General features: G+C 41.4%; 2 protein-coding genes across 5 annotated transcripts in view; one reads left to right on the top strand and one right to left on the bottom strand.

Annotated features, from left to right (window-relative positions):
- LOC133546948 (zinc finger protein 567-like) overlaps positions 1 to 18,758 on the bottom strand; it is a 334,269-nt gene that overhangs the window by 38,964 nt on the left and 276,547 nt on the right. The gene's annotated exons all lie outside the window — the stretch shown is intronic.
- Positions 166 to 18,758, top strand: part of LOC133546947 (gastrula zinc finger protein XlCGF57.1-like) — a 91,853-nt gene continuing 73,260 nt past the window's right edge. For 2 of the 4 annotated variants that reach the window (XM_061892795.1, XM_061892799.1), the window contains exons 1-3: positions 190 to 1,965; positions 2,188 to 2,302; positions 4,502 to 4,684. In XM_061892795.1, coding sequence (XP_061748779.1) covers positions 1,447 to 1,965; positions 2,188 to 2,302; positions 4,502 to 4,684 — 817 coding nt within the window. In that variant the 5' untranslated portion in view covers positions 190 to 1,446. Of the gene's footprint in view, positions 1,966 to 2,187; positions 2,303 to 4,501; positions 4,685 to 9,730; positions 12,121 to 18,758 lie in introns of those variants that run through there. The other 2 variants (XM_061892792.1, XM_061892798.1) reach the window with 2 other exon arrangements.

Below are 18,758 nucleotides of genomic sequence, written 5' to 3'. Positions count from 1 at the left end.
ACATTAAAGCTTTGTTTGATATACTTTGAATTTATTTTTGAAAAACAAGACACTCTTTTACATCACATTGTATTTCAAATAAATATTACGTAAAAGAAAAGCATGGTAACAGTGACAGCAGGCAATATCTTATATAGAGCTACCTCTTCGTCCACTCGGCTGTGACGTCATTCCCAGCTTCCGGTGTAAACGGAAAACATCAGAAAGAGCACATCGAAGGAGAAAGACGCTAATAAGTCAGTCATATTATTTGTTCTCCAGTTTGAAATACTTACGTCGTATAAAATACATCTTTGATTCTTTATTTAAGGATAGAGTCGTCTCGATGCGCTAGAATAACTGTGCCGCTTCTCGTGCTATCTTTGCTTGTTAGTTAGCTTAGCTCGCTAGTTAGCTTAGCTTGTTAGCTGCTAACAAAGAGACGCGGACGTTATCAACACATCGCTAAGTAGAGATCAAGTGATTGATTGATTTATTGATTCTTTTATTAGTAGATTGCACAGTACAGTACATATTCCGTACAATTGACCACTAAAAGGTAACACCCGAATACGTTTTTCAACTTGTTTAAGTCGGGGTCCACATTAAGTGTGAGTGTAAAGTGTTGTGATTGTGTGAAAATGTGCCAAAGAACCATAGCAAAGTATGAGGACGAATTCACACAGTACTTTGTAGAAAGTAGCATTTAAAATACAAATAAATGAAATTACAATTTCAAATAGATAAAAGGCTATGTATATTCCGAGTTATAAGTAGCCGCAACCTGTAATGTATTTTCTTTTTGATAGGGACTTCTACATATTGGTGGTATAGCAGGCAAACAAATCAGAATTTTTTTTCTGAGTGAAATCTGTGTTGAATGTGATTTGTACAACTACCTCTGGTGTTATAATGGTCAATATATTTTGAAGTATCTAGACAGGTACATGGGTATTTTAGTGGTATGGTGTATCTTGTACACCAGACCAACTGCAAGAAGATGTACTCTGTCGGCCACCAAGAGCCTCCCCATGTTAAGGAAATGGTTGGCGGAAAGGTGAGCCCGAGATGGACAGTTGAGTAGAAGCCTAATCATTTGGTTTTGGGCTGTCTGGAGTTACTTTTTCAGGGCTTTTAAGGCGTCACGGTACCAAACATGAACTCCGTAGTCAAAGTGAAGTTAAATGAGTGCTTGTGTTAGTCTTAAAGGGGAACATTATCACCAGACCTATGTAAGCGTCAATATATACCTTGATGTTGCAGGAAAAAGACCATATATATTTTTCAACCAATTTCCAAACTCTAGATGGGTAAATTTTGGCGAATTAAACGCCTTTCTATGTGACGTGTTAACGTGACGTCACAAAGGGAGTCAATCCGCCATTTTCTCAAACACATTACAAACACCAAGTCAAATCAGCTGTTATTTTTCGTTTTTTCGACAGTTTTCCGTACCTTGGAGACATAATGCCTCGTCGGTGTGTTGTCGGAGGGTGTAACAACACTAACAGGGAGGGATTCAAGTTGCACCACTGGCCCAAAGATGCAAAAGTGGCAAGAAATTGGACGAAATTTGTTCAAAATACGAGGGTGTGGGGAAAGCCGACAAAATGGTCAGTGGTTTGTTCCGCACACTTTACCGACGAAAGCTATGCTACGACAGAGATGGCAAGAATGTTTGGATATCCTCCGACACTCAAAGCAGATGCATTTCCAACGATAAAGTCAAAGAAATCTGCCGCCAGACCCCCATTGAACGTGCCGAAGTGTGTGAGCTATTCAGGGACAAAGGACCTCGATAGCACGGCAAGCAATGGCGGCAGTTTGTTCCCGCAGATGAGCGAGCTAAACCCCCTGGATGTCTTGGCTCACACCGCTTCTACCGAAGATGATCACGTGAAGAATATGGGCCCTAGCTTCCCTGGCCTGCTGACATCAACTCCAAAACTGGACAGATCAGCTTTCAGGAAAAGAGAACGGATGAGGGTATGTCTACAGAATATATTAATTGATGAAACCTTTATGATTACTCACGGTTTTACGTAAATTAATATGCATGTACTGACTGTGTTTACCAATAATTTAGCTTAAAAACATACATTTTTTTCAATCATTTGAGTACATTCGGGTAGTCTTGTGTAATGCAGTATTTTGTGTCTATTTAGGTATGGTTAACCTGAGTGAAGTCTCCCCATTATTTTGTTACAGGTGTTACAGGACATGTTTTCAAACTCTTATCGACATTCCACTGAAGAGGATGATTATCAAACTTTTTCAAGAGCGGATATTGGAGTTCAGATATACCCTGATGTGAAGTCTAAAGGTAACAATTAATGTTCAAGTAGGCTGTGGAATACTCATGATACTGGAGATGGCAAATAGTACAAGTAAAATACTTATCGCAATGATAAATGTATATTTCATAGGTGTCCAGGTATTTCCACCCACCAGCGGGGTGATCCTGCTATGTAAGAACTAGGGTTGTACGGTATACTGGTATTAGTATAGTACCACGATACTAATTAATCATATTGGGTACTATACCACCTCTAAAAAGTACTACTTCTATGAGTACATCAATATTTTTAGGCATCACATCTTCTTTCATTAAAAAAAAAAAAAAATGTATGTTTATAAACTCAGAAAATATGTCTCTGGATACATGAACACTTGAATATGACCGATGTATAATCATGTATACCTGGTATCAGATTGATACCCATATTTGTGGTATCATCCAAAACTAATGTAAAGTATCCCAACTACAGAAGAATAAGTGATTATTAAATTTTAATAGAAGTGTAGATGGAACATGTCGAAACAGAAAATAAGCAGATATTAACAGTAAATGAACAAGTAGATTAATAATCAATTTTCTATCACTTGTCCTTTTATAATTTTGACAAAATAATAGAATATAAATGACACAATATGTTGCTGCATATGTGAGCAGAATACATTAGGAGCTTTTGTTTGTTTACTTACTACTAAAAGACAAGTTGTCTTGTATGTTGACTATTTTATTTAAGGACAAACTTGCAATAAGAAACATATGTTTAATGTACCCTAAGATTTTTTTGTTAAAGCCAATAATGCAGCTTTTTGTGGTCACTTTTATTTAGAAAATTATCGAAATACATTTTGGTACAGGTCCCGGTACCAAAATATTGGTATCGGGACAACACTAGTAAGAACAGAACTCGTTGGTCGATTCTTTGACTAACTTAGTAGTAATGTTTTCACTGGAGAGATTAGTCTTTACGATGCAGCCAAGATAGGTAATCTCATTTTTGTTTGTTATAATATTGTCACCCACTTTGACTGTGAAGTTGTCTACTTTTCTGAGTTTAGGATTAGGAATTGATCCAAAGACCTGTGTACTTGCAAGTACCGGGGAGAGTCTTATTTTGGCAGTTTGTCATTGAAAGCCTTGCCAGTGTAGGTCTTGAGGATTGTAGCTTCGCTTGTTTTGTGACCGTTAGCCTCGGTTCTATGTTCTTTATGGGTACAGAAAATGATGGAGTGATCACTTAAGCCACATACAGTAGTTCCACTTGTGGTGATTTGAGACTGGTCAGAAGTAACAAGGAGGTCTATGAAGGTTTAAAAGGACTCACTCACCCTAGTAGTTTGCTTAATGAGCTAAGTGAGACAATGTTGGTGGCACAGCTTAGTGAAGGTTTTAAAAATGGGTGCATCATTTCAGGACATATCAGTGTTCCAGTCCCCAAGAAGATGGAAACTTGTATCAACATGTTTACACAAAACTCACACACTCACCAAATACATTTTATACTGTAATCAAATCTAATAATTTCGCTTCCTGATTTTCACTTACATGCATCAATAAGTGAAAGTAAACAATTATTTTCAATAACCAAAGAAGTCAACACTTGATTTATTAAAAGAACATAAAGGTGACTGACTTTCCTTCAGCGTGTCGTAGATGGTCTCCAATTCCTAAAGAGGAATTGTTGATGAAGATACTCCATAAAACAGCACATATTAAAACATGCTTTTGGTAAAAGTTCCTTTTGGCCCAGCCAACAAAATGACCACCAAAACGTATTTTGCATGATAACAAAAACATACCATGAATGTTTTTTTTAGTGATTTTGGTATTAGGTTTTTTTTTAATTTCCATGATATTGAAATTATGGTAATGACAATGTCATTATAATATTATGGTTAAGTTTAGAGATAAAGTTTAGGTGTAATAGACCGTATAGAGAATAAAATATTTACACACTTTACCTCAGTGACCCAATCAATGCTGCCTCGTACTTATAAAAACTTTTCAAATTGCCCCTCATCAAATTTCCAAGTCTGTTGTTTGTACTCACTGTACCACTTTTGAATAGTTTTAGGAAACAAATAGGTATTTCTGTGTTTTTATTGGTTGTTTTGCTACACACTTTTAACACAACACACAAAAGAACACAAATAATGTCATTGTGTTAACAGCGTCAGTTCAAAACTATTTCTATTCTCTCTTTATCTTATTTACTTATTTACCCAACAGACGTCCAGCAGCCCCCTCACATCATAGAGGTAGAGGAGGAAGTGTGGATGAGTCAGGAGGGAGAGTGTCCTGTAGGGCAGGAGGAGGCTGATGTCAGCAAGTTTCCACTGACTGTTGTCTCTGTGAAGACTGAAGAGCATGAAGACAAACCACCTGAGTCCTCACAGCTTCATCACAGTCCAAGTAAGCACAACATTTTATTCTCAGGGCATTCAATCCATCACAACTGGACTCTTCACTTTGTCTTACAAGACCTTTGTCCTCTCATCCAAGTAGGCTTCATCACTTCATGCTCATACACTTTAAGTCTTGAATATAATCACTGGAATTTAGAGAAAAACTGCACTTTTTGGAGAAATGTTTTTTATTGTTCACAATCATTATAAACGACATGACTATATATATATATATATATATATATATATATATATATATATATATATATATATATATATATATATATATACATACACATACAGCACATTCTAACTCATAAATGTAAATACAAGTCTACATGCAATGGAGCCAATGAGAGGTCCTCTATAACCATCCAAAAAGTGCCAATAATACTACATTTGCATTTTGAGGTTTGGATACCAACCAAGTATTAGTGATATTGTTATTATGAGTGCTAACGCAAACAAACTATTTATAGCTTGTGTGTCTATGTTTATATCACCGGCTGGTGAGCTCCTTCCTTGCCTCGGTGCTGGTGAAAGATTATTCCAGATCATGAATCGTGCCTCTCACCTGGATAGTAGAAGGATGAGGACATACTCTGACAAGTTGTTACCCTTTTGAAAGCCAGTTGAGGCCCGAATAGGTGCTTGGCTTCACCCCCCATATCGTGCGACGATTATGAGTCTTTCTCCATCCAAACGAGAATATAACAAGAGTCTATCAGTCTGCGTCATAGTGACAGCAGACCTTGTACAGTAAGTGGTGTTTTAGAAAGTAGGTTGGCTCTCATGAAGTCTGCAGTGTGTAATATTCAGTGATGTTAAAAAAAAAAAAAGCAAATGTAGTGATGCTTTTTTGAAAGTAATGCGCTAATAAGCTAAAATATGTAAATATTCCATCTTTTTAAAAAAGTACCTGTTACTAAATGACATATATACCTACTGCATGTACATAAAACCTTAATGGAGGTGTTTGGATGCTTTTTAAGTTCTTTGTAGGCACAATCAATCAATCAATGTTTATTTATTTAGTCCTAAATCACAAGTGTCTCAAAGGGCTGCACAAACCACGACATCCTCGGTACAGCCCTCATAAGGGCAAGGAAAAACTCACACCCAATGGGACGTCGGTGACAGTGACAATGATGACAATGAGAAACCTTGGAGAGGACCGCATATGTGGGCAACCCCCCCCTCACATAACGGTGAGAGTCCAGTCCAAAGTGGATCCAATATAGCAGCGAGAGTCCCATCCAAAGTGGAGCCAGCAGGCAACCATCCCAAGCGGAGGCGGATCAGCAGCGTAGAGATGTCCCCAACCGACACACAGGCGAGCGGTCCATTCTGGGTCCCAACTCTGGACAGCCAGTTCTTCATCCATGGCCACCGGACCTGTACCCCCCCCCCCCCCCCGCCCAACCCCTCCACAAGGGAGTGGGGGGCAGAGGAGAAAACGAAAAGAAAAGAAACGGCAGATCAACTGGTCTAAAAGGGGATCTATTTAAAGGCTAGAGTATACAAATGAGTTTTAAGATGAGACTTAAATCCTTCTACTGAGGTAGCATCTCGAACTGTTACCGGGAGGGCATTCCAGAGTACTGGAGCCCCAATGGAAAAGGCTCTATAGCCCGCAGACTTTTTTTGGCTCTGGGAATCACTAATAAGCCGGAGTCCTTTGAAGGCAGATTTCTTTCCGGGACATATGGTACAATACAATCGGAAAGATAGGATGGAGCTAGACTGTGTAGTATTTTATACGTAAGTAGTAAAACCTTAAAGTCACATCTTAAGTGCACAGGAAGCCAGTGCAGGTGAGCCAGTATAGGTATATATGTATGTATATATGTATATAAAGGTATATACAGTATAGGTATATATGTATGTATATAAAGGTACATACAGTATAGGTATATATGTATATAAAGGTATATACAGTATAGGTATATATGTATGTATATATGTATATAAAGGTATATACAGTATAGGTATATATGTATGTATATATGTATATAAAGGTATATACAGTACAGGCGTAATATGATCAAACTTTCTTGTTCTTGTCAAAAGTCTAGCAGCCGCATTTTGTACCAACTGTAATCTTTTAATGCTAGACATGGGGAGACCCGAAAATAATACGTTACAGTAATCGAGACGAGACGTAACAAGCGCATGGATAATGATCTCGGCGTCGTTAGTGGACAATTTGGAGCAAATTTTAGCGATATTACGTAGATGAAAGAAGGTCGTTTTAGTAACGCTCTTCATGTGTGCCTCAAAGGAGAGAGTTGGGTGGAAGATAATACCCAGATTTTTTACCTAGTTGCCTTGTTTAATTGTTTGGTTTATTATTAGTGGTTTAAAGGCCTACTGAAATGAGATTTTCTTATGTAAACGGGGACAGCAGGTCCATTCTATGTGTCATACTTGATCATTTCGCGATATTGCCATATTTTTGCTGAAAGGATTTAGTAGAGAACATCCACGATAAAGTTCGCAACGTTCGGTGCTAACAGAAAAGCCCTGCCTTTACCGGAAGTCGCAGACGATGACGTCACATGTTGATGGCTCCTCACATATTCACATTGTTTTTAATGGGAGCCTCCAACAAAACTTCGATTCGGACCGAGAAAACGACAATTTCCCCATTAATTTGAGCGAGGATGAAAGATTTGTGTTTGAGGCTATTGACTTCTACAAAAAACAAACAAAACAAAAAAACAAGTTAAAAATGAAAAACGCGACTGCATTGGGACGGATTCTCATGTTTTTAGACACATTTACTAGGTTAATTCTGGGAAATCCCTTATCTTTCTATTGTGTTGCTAGTTTTTTAGTGAGTTTAATAGTACCTGATAGTCGGAGGTGTGTGTCCACAAGTGTGTTGACGCCAATGTCTCAGGGGAGTCGACGGCAGCTATGGACAGCACAAGCTCAGCTTTTCTCCGGTAAGAAGCGACGTTTTAACCACATTTTTCTCACCGAAACCTGCTGGTTGACATTCCGTCGTGATTCATGTTCGCTTGACCGCGCTCTGATCCATAGTAAAGTTTCACCTCCAGGAATTTTAAACAAGGAGTCACTGTGTGTTTGTGTGGCTAAAACTTCCCAACTCCATCTTTCTACTTTGACTCCTCCAATATTAATTGAACAAATTGCAAAAGATTCAGCAAAACAGATGTCCAAAATACTGTGTAATTATGCCGTTAAAGCAGACGACTTTTAGCTGTGTGTGTGTGTGTGTGTGTGTGTGTGCAGCGCTCATACTTCCTAAAAACCCGTGATGTCTTGCGTACACGTCATCATTACACAACGTTTTCAAGACGAAACTCCCGGGAAATTTAAAATTGCAATTTAGTAAACTAAAAAGGCCGTATTGACATGTGTTGCAATGTTAATATTTCATCATTGATATATAAACTATCAGACTGCGTGGTGGGTAGTAGTGGCTTTCAGTAGGCCTTTAACAGAACGTATACATATTTTTAAATGTCCATTTTTTTCCCACAATGACTAACTGAGCTAGGCCCCTGCGCCCCCGAAAGGGACAAGCGGTAAAAAATGGACGGATAATTATATTGAATAAAAATGGTTAGGAATGAGTTTGGCGTTCATGCTTGTCACTTACTGCTGTGTCGTCCACACACTGGGAGCGTGTGCAAATGTGCAATGTTTCGGATTAAAAAAATCACATTTATTTTTCATAGTTTGGCTTGGGGTGCGACTTATACTCTGGAGGGACTTATGTGTGAAATTATTTACACATTACTGTAAAATATCAAAAAATATTTATCTTATTCACATAAGTGCCTAGACGTACCGATAGAAGATGAAGCGGTACATTGTCTACTTTGGACTTGGCAGAGTTGTTTAGAAGCGACACCGACTAAGTAGATTTCATCAGATTTAGCGATTTGGAATGACAGATTGTTTGGTAAAGGTATAGCGTGTTCTATAAGTTATAGTTATTTGAATGACTCTTAGCATAATATGTTAGGTTAACATAGCAGGCACCTTCTCAGTTGGTTATTTATGCCCCATATAACCTACACTTATTCAGTCTGTTGTTCACTATTCTTTGTTTATTTTAAATTGCCTATCTAATGTCTATTCTTGGTGTTGGATTTTATCAAATAAATGTCCCCAAAAAATGTGACTTATTCTCCAGTGCGACCTAGATGTTTTTTTTCCTTATTTATTATGCATTTTCGGCCGGTGCGATTTGTTCTCCTGAGCGACTTGTAATTCGAAAAATACGGTGAAGGGAAACCAATCCAAATCCATTGCTACTCTTTATAAAGTAAAACATGCTGAATAAGACATGTCTGCATATGTTATATTATTCTATTGTTTTTCCACATTTAACATATTGTGTTGAAGTTTGGGGAAATGTTTATAAAACAAATATAGACCCAATAATTCAACTTCAAAAAAGGGTCATCAGAATAATACACAACGCGTGCTACTGGACATACAAATCCATTATTTATGAGTTCTAATGTGTCAAAATTTTCAGATATTGTGTTTTTAAAAACCTTGGAAATTATATTTCGAGTAAAGCAACAGTCTTCCAGCTTGTATTATTCGGTTATTTCAATTAAGAAAAGAAAACTATCATTTACGGGGATATTGATTTTTGAAATAGGTAAAGTAAGAAGGAATACAAAATACAAATGTATTTCAGTTTTAGGAGTTAAATGGTGGAACAAGCTCAGTGATGAGTTGAAGACATGTAGTTCTCTCACTGGGTCCATGTGTACACTCTCAGTTACATTAACACTGATATTATACATGTGGGCCAATAGATAGAAATGCTGTTAAATGTAGCTTTGATGTGGCAAGCTACTTTTGCAGTGTAGCGTGTAGTGTAGCTTGCTACAATTCTCTGAGGATAGCTTAGCTACATTTAATTGGGAGTAACTTGTAGCTTAGCTTACTACACTTTCCAAGTCGCTTGCCCATCACTGTCTGTTTGGCCTAGCTCACATGTGAATAGTTTGAATACTGCAAACTTCAATACAGTAACACCTCATTTGTGTTGTATGTTCTGCAGACGTCCAGCAGGTGTCAGCAGAGAGTCATGAAGAGATTCCCTCCAAACAGCAGGAGTGGAGCTCCAGTGTGGGACAGAAGGAGCTACAGGCCCCCTCCCACATTAAAGAAGAAGAGGAGGAACTGTGGAAGCAGCTTCAAATGTTGGTGGAGGATAATGATGAAGATGAAGCTCAGTCCTTACAGCTTCATCACAGTCAAAGTGAGGAGAACAGAGGGGTGGCGCTTGTAAGTCAACACATCACAGAAGCTGATGGAGAGCATTGTGAAGATATAAAGTCAGAACCAGACAGCATCTTTGCTCCTCTGTCAGACATGTACCACATGATGTCACACTCTTCTGATCACAGTGACCACATCCAACAACCTTTGGAGAGTAAAAATGACTCCAAAGGTGATACGAGACATCACACTAACAACAAACACTTTGACTGCTCTGAATGTGGGAAATCATTTAGACACAAGAGTTATATTACAATACACATGAGGATACATACTGGAGAGAAACCTTTTACTTGCTCTGTTTGTAAGAAGAGTTTCTCCAGAAAGCTTGACATGACCACACACATGAGAACACACACTGGAGAGAAACCTTTTACTTGCTCTGTTTGTAAGAAGAGTTTCTCCACAAAGCTTGTCATGTCCACACACATGAGAACACATACTGGAGAGAAACCTGTTACTTGCTCTATTTGTAAGAAGAGTTTCTCCAGAAAGCAATACATGACCAAACACATGAGAACACACACTGGAGAGAACCCGTTGAGTTGCACTGTGTGTGATAAAAGGTTCAGGTATAAGTATCAGGTCAGTAAACACAAGTGTGTAACAGTCATGGAAGCTGCAGGGATTTAAAAACACTTATAAACAGTGATTGTGCTAAATGTACTCTAATACCACAGCATGTTTAAAGGGGAACATTATTACCAGACCTATGTAAGCGTCAATATATACCTTGATGTTGCAGAAGAAAGACCACATGTTTTTTAACCGATTTCCGAACTCTAAAAGGGCGAATTTGGCGATTTAAACACCTCTCAATTGTTCGCTGTCGGAGCGATGACCTTTCACCCGTGACATCACAATGGGAAGCAATCCGCCATTTCCTCAAACACATTACACACACAAGTCAAATCAGCTCTGTTATTTTCCGTTTTTTCGACTGTTTTCCGTACCTTGGAGACATCATGAATCGTCGGTGGGTTGTCTGAGGGTGTAACAACACGATCAGGAACGGATTCAAGTTGGAATGTGCATTGATTAGAACGTCATGCTAACATGCTATTTAGGCTAGCTGTAGGTACATATCGCATCGCTATGCCTCATTTACACCTACATTTGCATCCAGCCTTTCCCTCCACCCACATTTAAGGCCAAACAAACACATACCAATCGACAGATTCAAGTTGCACCATTGTCAAAAGATGCGAAAGTCCCTTGTTTGTTCTGCACATTTTACCGCCGATGCTACGACAGACATGGCACAGAGATGTGTGGATATCCTGCAACACTCAAAGCAGATGCATTTCCAACGATAAAGTCAACGAAATCACAATGGTGAGTTTTGTTGATGTTATTGACTTATGTGCTAATCAGACATATTTGTACACGGCATGACTACCAGCTAATCGATGCTAACATGCTATTTAGGCTAGTTGTATGTACATTTGTAGCTATATTTGCATCCAGCCTTTCCCTCCACCCACATTTAATGCAAAACAAACACTTACCAATAGACAGATTTAAGTTGCTCCAGTGGTCAAAAGATGCAATCTTTGGTTAGAAGGCGATCGCCGAATAGCTTCAATAGCTATTTGCTCAATAGCTTCAGTTTCTTCTTGAATTTCATTTTTGCTATCTGCTTCCACACTCCAACCATCCGTTTCAATACATGTGATATCTGTTGAATCGCTTAAAGGGGAACATTATCATCAAACCTATGTAAGCGTCAATATATACCTTGAAAAAAAGACCATATATTTTCTTAACCGATTTTCGAACTCTAAATGGGTGAACTTTGGCGAATTAAACGCCTTTCTATTATTCTTTGTGATGTCACATAGGGAGTCAAGCCGCAATTTTTTCAAACACATTGCAAACACTGAGTCATATCAGCTCAGTTATTTTCCGTTTTTTCGACTGTTTTCCGTACCTTGGAGACATTCTGCCTTGTCGGTGTGTTGTCAGAGGGTGTAACAACATGATCAGGGACGGATTCAAGTTGATTTGCGTGGAGTCTGCATCGATTAGCACGGCATGCTAACCGATGCTAAAATGCTATGTAGGCTAGCTGTATGTACATTTGTAGCTATATTTGCATCCAGCCTTTCCCTCCACCCACATTTAATGCCAAACAAACACATACCAATCGACGGATTTAAGTTGCTCCAGTGTCAAAAGATGCGAAAGTCCCTCGTTTGGTCTGCACATTTTACTGGCGATGCTACAACAGACATGGCTCAGAGATGTATGGATATCTTGCGACACTCAAAGCAGATGCATTTCCAACGATAAAGTCTACGAAATCACAGAGGTGAGTTTTGTTGATGTTATTGACTTATGTGCTAATCAGACATATTTGGTCGCGGCATGACTGCCAGTTAATCGATGCTAACATGCTATTTAGGCTAGCTCTATGTACATTTGTAGCTATATTTGCATCCAGCCTTTCCCTCCACCCACATTTAATGCCAAACAAACACTTACCAATCGACGGATTTAAGTTGCTCCAGTGGTCAAAAGATGCACTCTTTGGTTAGAAGGCAATCGCCGAATAGCTTCAATAGCTATTCACTCAAAAGCTTCAGTTTCTTCTTCAATTTCGTTTTCGCTATCTGCCTCCACACTCCAACCCTCCGTTTCAATACATGCGTAATCTGTTGAATCGCTTAAGCCGCCGAAATCCGAATCTGAATCTGAGCTAATGTCGCTATATCTTGCTGGTCTGTCCGCCATGTTTGATTGTATTGGCATCACTATGTGACGTCACAGGAAAATGGACGGTGGATTTACAGATAGCGAAAATCAGGCACTTTAAAGCCTTTTTTTGGGATATTCCATGATTGGTAAAATTTTGAAAAAAACTTCGAAAAATAAAATAAGCCACTGGGAACTGATTGTTATTGGTTTTAACTCTTCTGAAATTGTGATAATGTCCCCCTTTAATATGAATGTATATTTGATGTTGTATGTAGTGCTTCTCATCTTCTACTGTTATATGTTGTCCTGGAGTTTTTAAGTTGTGTGCATGTACTGAATATCATGTATGTAGCTACTAATTTATTTGATTTTCTCATTGTTAAAGAGAGGACATCTTTATTTTCACGTGGGGTTTTTTTTCACACATTTTCTTCCTATGTATTTTTATTGATGTTATTATCCAATTAAAAGTATGAATGAATAAAATATTTAACAAAATGTGGACTCTAGTAGATTAGCAGCATTGTTACATCATGGATGTTAACTACAGAAAAACATCAACAAAGAAGAAAAAGGCTGAAGTTAGCAACACATCACTGAACTTTAGAGCCATCGTGAGTGGAGTTGCTTGTTTTTATTGCTGCATTTGTACTTATTTCACCTCACATCTTCACTTTTATTCCTAAAGTTTTCTTCAAATATATTGTTCTGGGCTTCTAAGATTGATGTTTACTATGTGTGTGTAGTCTGTGGAAAGGGTTGTTGTCCCTTGTGGATCCATTTGTTCACTTGAACAGATACATCATCATCATCATCATCATCATCATCATTATCAAAATACAGATTTAAGCACTGTATTAGAGTGCCTCTTGTAGTACTCCAACTCGCCACACTGAGAAGTGGGGGCGATCGTGAGCTAGCAGATGCATGTTGCTATCATGTTTTATCAGCGAGGAAGACAGCATTTGTGTTAACTTTTTTGTCAGATCCAAGTGGTATTGCTCCGCTGAATAAATGAATCACTATGGCTGCCAATATGGAGGATTTTATATATATATATATATATATATATATATATATATATATATATATATATATATATAAAGGCCTACTGAAATGAGATTTTCTTATCCAAACGATGTGTCATACTTGATCATTTCGCGATATTGCCATATTTTTGCTGAAAGGATTTAGTAGAGAACATCCACGATAAAGTTCGCAACTTTTGCTTGCTAACAGAAAAACCTTGCCACTACCGGAAGTTGCAGACGATGACGTCACATGTTGATGGCTCCTCACATCCTCACAATGATTTTAATGGGAGCCTCCAACAAAAACAGCTATTTGGACCGAGAAAACAAAAATTTCCCCATTAGTTTGAGCGAGGATGAAAGGTTCGTCCATCCATCATCTTCCGCTTATCCGAGGTCGGTTCGCGGGGGCAGCAGCCTAAGCAGGGAAGCCCAGACTTCCCTCTCTCCAGCCACTTCGTCTAGCTCTTCCCGGGGGATCCCAAGGCGTTCCCAGGCCAGCCGGGAGACATAGTCTTCCCAACGTGTCCTGGGTCTTCCCCTTGCCCTCCTGCCAGCTGGACGTGCCCTAAACACCTCCCTAGGGAGGCGTTCGGGTGGCATCCTGACCAGATGCCCGAACCACCTCATCTGGCTCCTCTCGATGTGAAGGAGCAGCGGCTTTACTTTGAGTTCCTCTCGGATGGCAGAGCTTCTCACCCTATCTCTAAGGGAGAGCCCCGCCACACGGCGGAGGAAACTCATTTGGGCCGCTTGTACCCGTGATCTTATCCTTTCGGTCATGACCCAAAGCTCATGACCATAGGTGAGGATGGGAACGTAGATCGACCGGTAAATTGAGAGCTTTGCCTTCCGGCTCAGCTCTTTCTTCACCACAACGGATCGATACAACATCCGCATTACTGAAGACGCCGCACCGATCCGCCTGTCGATCTCACGATCCACTTTTCCCCACCTGTGAACAAGACTCCTAGGTACTTGAACTCCTCCACTTGGGGCAGGGTCTCCTCCCCAACCCGGAGATGGCACTCCACCCTTTTCCGGGCGAGAACCATGGACTCGGACTTGGAGGTGCTGATTCTCATTCCGGTCGCTTCACACTCGGCTGCGAACCGATCCAGCGAGAGCTGAAGATCCCGGCCAGATGAAGCCATCAGGACTACATCATCTGCAAAAAGCAGAGACCTAATCCCGTGGCCACCAAACCGGAACCCCTCAACACCTTGGCTGCGCATAGAAATTCTGTCCATAAAAGTTATGAACAGAATGGGTGACAAAGGACAGCCTTGGCGGAGTCCAACCCTCACTGGAAACGTGTCCGACTTACTGCCAGCAATGCGGACCAAGCTCTGACACTGATCATACAGGGAGCGGACTGCCACAATAAGACAGTCCGGCACCCCATACTCTCTGAGCACTCCCCACAGGGCTTCCCGAGGGACACAGTCGAATCCCTTCTCCAAGTCCACAAAGCACATGTAGACTGGTTGGGAAAACTCCCATGCACCCTCAAGAACCCTGCCGAGAGTATAGAGCTGGTCCACAGTTCCACGACCAGGACGAAAACCACACTGTTCCTCCTGAATCCGAGGTTCGACTATCCGGCGAAGCCTCCTCTCCAGTACACCTGAATAAACCTTACCGGGAAGTCTGAGGAGTGTGATCCCACGATAGTTGGAACACACCCTCCGGTCCCCCTTCTTAAAGAGAGGGACTACCACCCCGGTCTGCCAATCCAAAGGTACCGCCCCCGATGTCCACGCGATGCTGCAGAGTCTTGTCAACCAAGACAGCCCCACAGCATCCAGAGCCTTAAGGAACCCATCCACCCCCGGGGCCTTGCCGCCGAGGAGCTTTTTAACTACCTCAGCAACCTCAGCCCCAGAAATAGGAGAGCCCACCACAGAATCCCCAGGAACCGCTTCCTCAAAGGAAGACGTGTTGGTGGGATTGAGGAGGTCTTCGAAGTATTCCCTCCACCGATCCACAACATCCGCAGTCGAAGTCAGCAGAACACCATCCGCACCATACACGGTGTTGAGAGTGCACTGCTTCCCCTTCCTGAGGCGGCGTATGGTGGTCCAGAATCGCTTCGAAGCCGTCCGGAAGTCGTTTTCCATGGCTTCCCCGAACTCTTCCCATGTCCGAGTTTTTGCCTCCGCGACTGCTAAAGCTGCACACCGCTTAGCCCGTCGGTACCTGTCCACTGCCTCCGGAGTCCTATGAGCCAAAAGAACCCGATAGGACTCCTTCTTCAGCTTGACAGCATCCCTCACTGCTGGTGTCCACCAAGGGGTTCTGGGATTACCACCACAACAGGCACCAACAACCTTGCGGCCACAGCTCCGATCAGCCGCCTCGACAATAGAGGTTCAGAACATGGTCCACTCGGACTCAATGTCCCGCACCTCCCTCGTGACATGTTCAAAGTTCTCCCGGAGGTGTGAATTGAAACTCTCTCTGACAGGAGACTCTGCCAGACGTTCCGAGCAGACCCTCACAATGCGTTTGGGCCTCCCAGGTCTGTCCGGCATCCTCCCCCACCATCGCAGCCAACTCACCACCAGGTTGTGATCGGTAGAAAGCTCCGCCCCTCTCTTCACCCGAGTGTCCAGAACATGAGGTCGCAAATCCGATGACACAACTACAAAGTCGATCATGGAACTGCGGCCTAGGGTGTCCTGGTGCCAAGTGCACATATGGACACCCTTATGTTTGAACATGGTGTTTGTTATGGACAATCCGTGACGAGCACAAAAGTCCAATAACAAAACACCACTCGGGTCAGATCCGGGCGACCATTCTTCCCGATCACGCCTCTCCAGGTTTCACTGTCGTTGCCAACGTGAGCGTTGAAGTCCCCCAGTAGGACAAGGGAATCACCCGGGGGAGCACTTTCCAGTACTCCCTCGAGTGTACCCAAAAAGGGTGGGTACTCTGAACTGCCGTTTGGTGCGTAAGCACAAACAGTCAGGACCCGTCCCCCCACCCGAAGGCGAAGGGAAGCTACCCTCTCACCCACTGGGTTGAACTCAAACGTGCAGGCTTTGAACCGGGGGGCAACGAGAATTGCCACCCCAGCCCGTCGCCTCTCACTGTCGGCAACGCCAGAGTGGAAGAGGGTCCAGTCCCTCTCGAGAGAACTGGTTCCAGAGCCCTTGCTGTGCGTCAAGGTGAGTCCGACTATATCCAGCCGGAACTTCTCTACCTCGCGGACTAGCTCAGGCTCCTTCCCCCCCAGTGAGGTGATGTTCCACGTCCCAAGAGCTAGCTTCTGTAGCCGAGGATCGGACCGCCAAGTGCCCTGCCTTCAGCTGCCGCCCAGCTCACAATGCACCCGACCTCTATGGCCCCTCCCATGAGTGGTGAGCCCATTGGAGGGATGACCCACGTTGCCTCTTCGGGCTGTGCCCGGCCGGGCCCCATGGGGACAGGCCCAGCCACCAGGCGCTCGCAATCGTGCCCCAACTCCGAGCCTGGCTCCAGAGCGGGGCCCCGGTGACCCACGTCCGGGCGAGGGAAATCTGAGTTCATTTTGTTGTAATTCCATAGAAGTCTTTGAGCTGCTCTTTGTCTGATCACTCACCTAGGACCTGTTTGTCTTGGGAGACCCTACCAGGGGGCATAAAGCCCCCAGACAACATAGCTCCTAGGATCATTGGGACACGCAAACTCCTCTACCACGGTAAGGTGGCAGCTCAGAGAGGAGCAAGGTTCGTGTTTGAGGATATTGATAGCGACGGACAAGAAAAAAAAAAAAAAAAAGTTTAAAAAAAAACGCGATTGCATTGGGACGGATTCAGATGTTTTTAAACACATTTACTTAGACAATTCTGGGAAATCCCTTATCTTTCTATTGTGTTGCTAGTGTTTTAGTGAGTTTAACAGTACCTGATAGTCAGATGTGTGTGTTCACGGGTGTGTTGACGCCAGTGTCTCAGGGAAGTCGACGGCTGCTTTATGGGCGGCACAAGCTGACCTAAGAAGAGACTTTTTACCACAATTTTCTCACCGAAACCTGCTGGTTGACATTGGGTCGGGATCCATGTTCGCTGTGATCCATAGTAAAGTTTCACCTCTGTGAATTTTAAACAAGGAATCACCGTGTGTTTGTGTGGCTAAAGGCTACAGTTTCCCAACTCCATTTTTCTACTTTGACTTCACCAATATTAATTGAACAAATTGCAAAAGATTCAGCAACACAGACGTCCAAAATACTGTGTAATTATGCGATTAAAGCAGACGACTTTTAGCTGTGTGTGTGTGCAGCGCTCATATTTCCTAACAGTCTGTGACGTCAAGCATACACGTCATCATTACGTGGCGTTTTCAGGAAAAAACTCCCGGGAAATTTTAAATTGCAATTTAGTAAACTAAAGTGGCCGTATTGGCATGTGTTGCAATGTTAATATTTCATCATTGATATATAAACTATCAGTCTGCCTGGTGGGTAGTAGTGGCTTTCAGTAGGCCTTTAGGTCGGGGTCTGATCATGACTAGTCATTGATATCGACACCAACATCGCCCCCTTGTGGTGGGAAATTATAACAGTCATAACTTCCTTCCACATGCTCCAATCTTCCTGTTTTGTTTTATGGTGGGTCGAGATCATCGTCATTCTACATCCTGTACGCAAATTCAAAATGACTTTTTTCATACTCAGCACATTTTCTAACATAATCTTGTTAATATGCTCAATAAGGTTCTATTCAAATGTAATACAAGTAATACGTAAGACTTTATTTGCACACTTAAGGAGATAAGTTTCCAGGTAAAAAAGATTAATTGTTTATCAATTTATTTTCCATGAATTAATTTAGATCCAGAACACACATTGTTATATATCTTATTATATTATAATCACTATTATAATTGAATGTAAGTCTGTGTAAGATACAACAAAGTGTGAATACATGTTATTATGTGTGGGGTTGAGTTATAATTGATATAATACAATTAGGTATGGCAAATGCATTTTGTTTACTTGCCAAATATTCAAATTATATTTAATATACATATTTATATAATGTCATGTAATATGAATTCAACATGTCTTATGTTAACATAAGAGTTTATTTG

This window comes from Nerophis ophidion, unplaced genomic scaffold (genome assembly GCF_033978795.1).
Source record: "Nerophis ophidion isolate RoL-2023_Sa unplaced genomic scaffold, RoL_Noph_v1.0 HiC_scaffold_52, whole genome shotgun sequence".
NCBI classification, from domain to species: domain Eukaryota; kingdom Metazoa; phylum Chordata; class Actinopteri; order Syngnathiformes; family Syngnathidae; genus Nerophis; species Nerophis ophidion.
The sequence above is the reverse complement of the archived record's forward strand: the minus strand, read 5'-3'. Positions and strand labels throughout refer to the sequence as shown.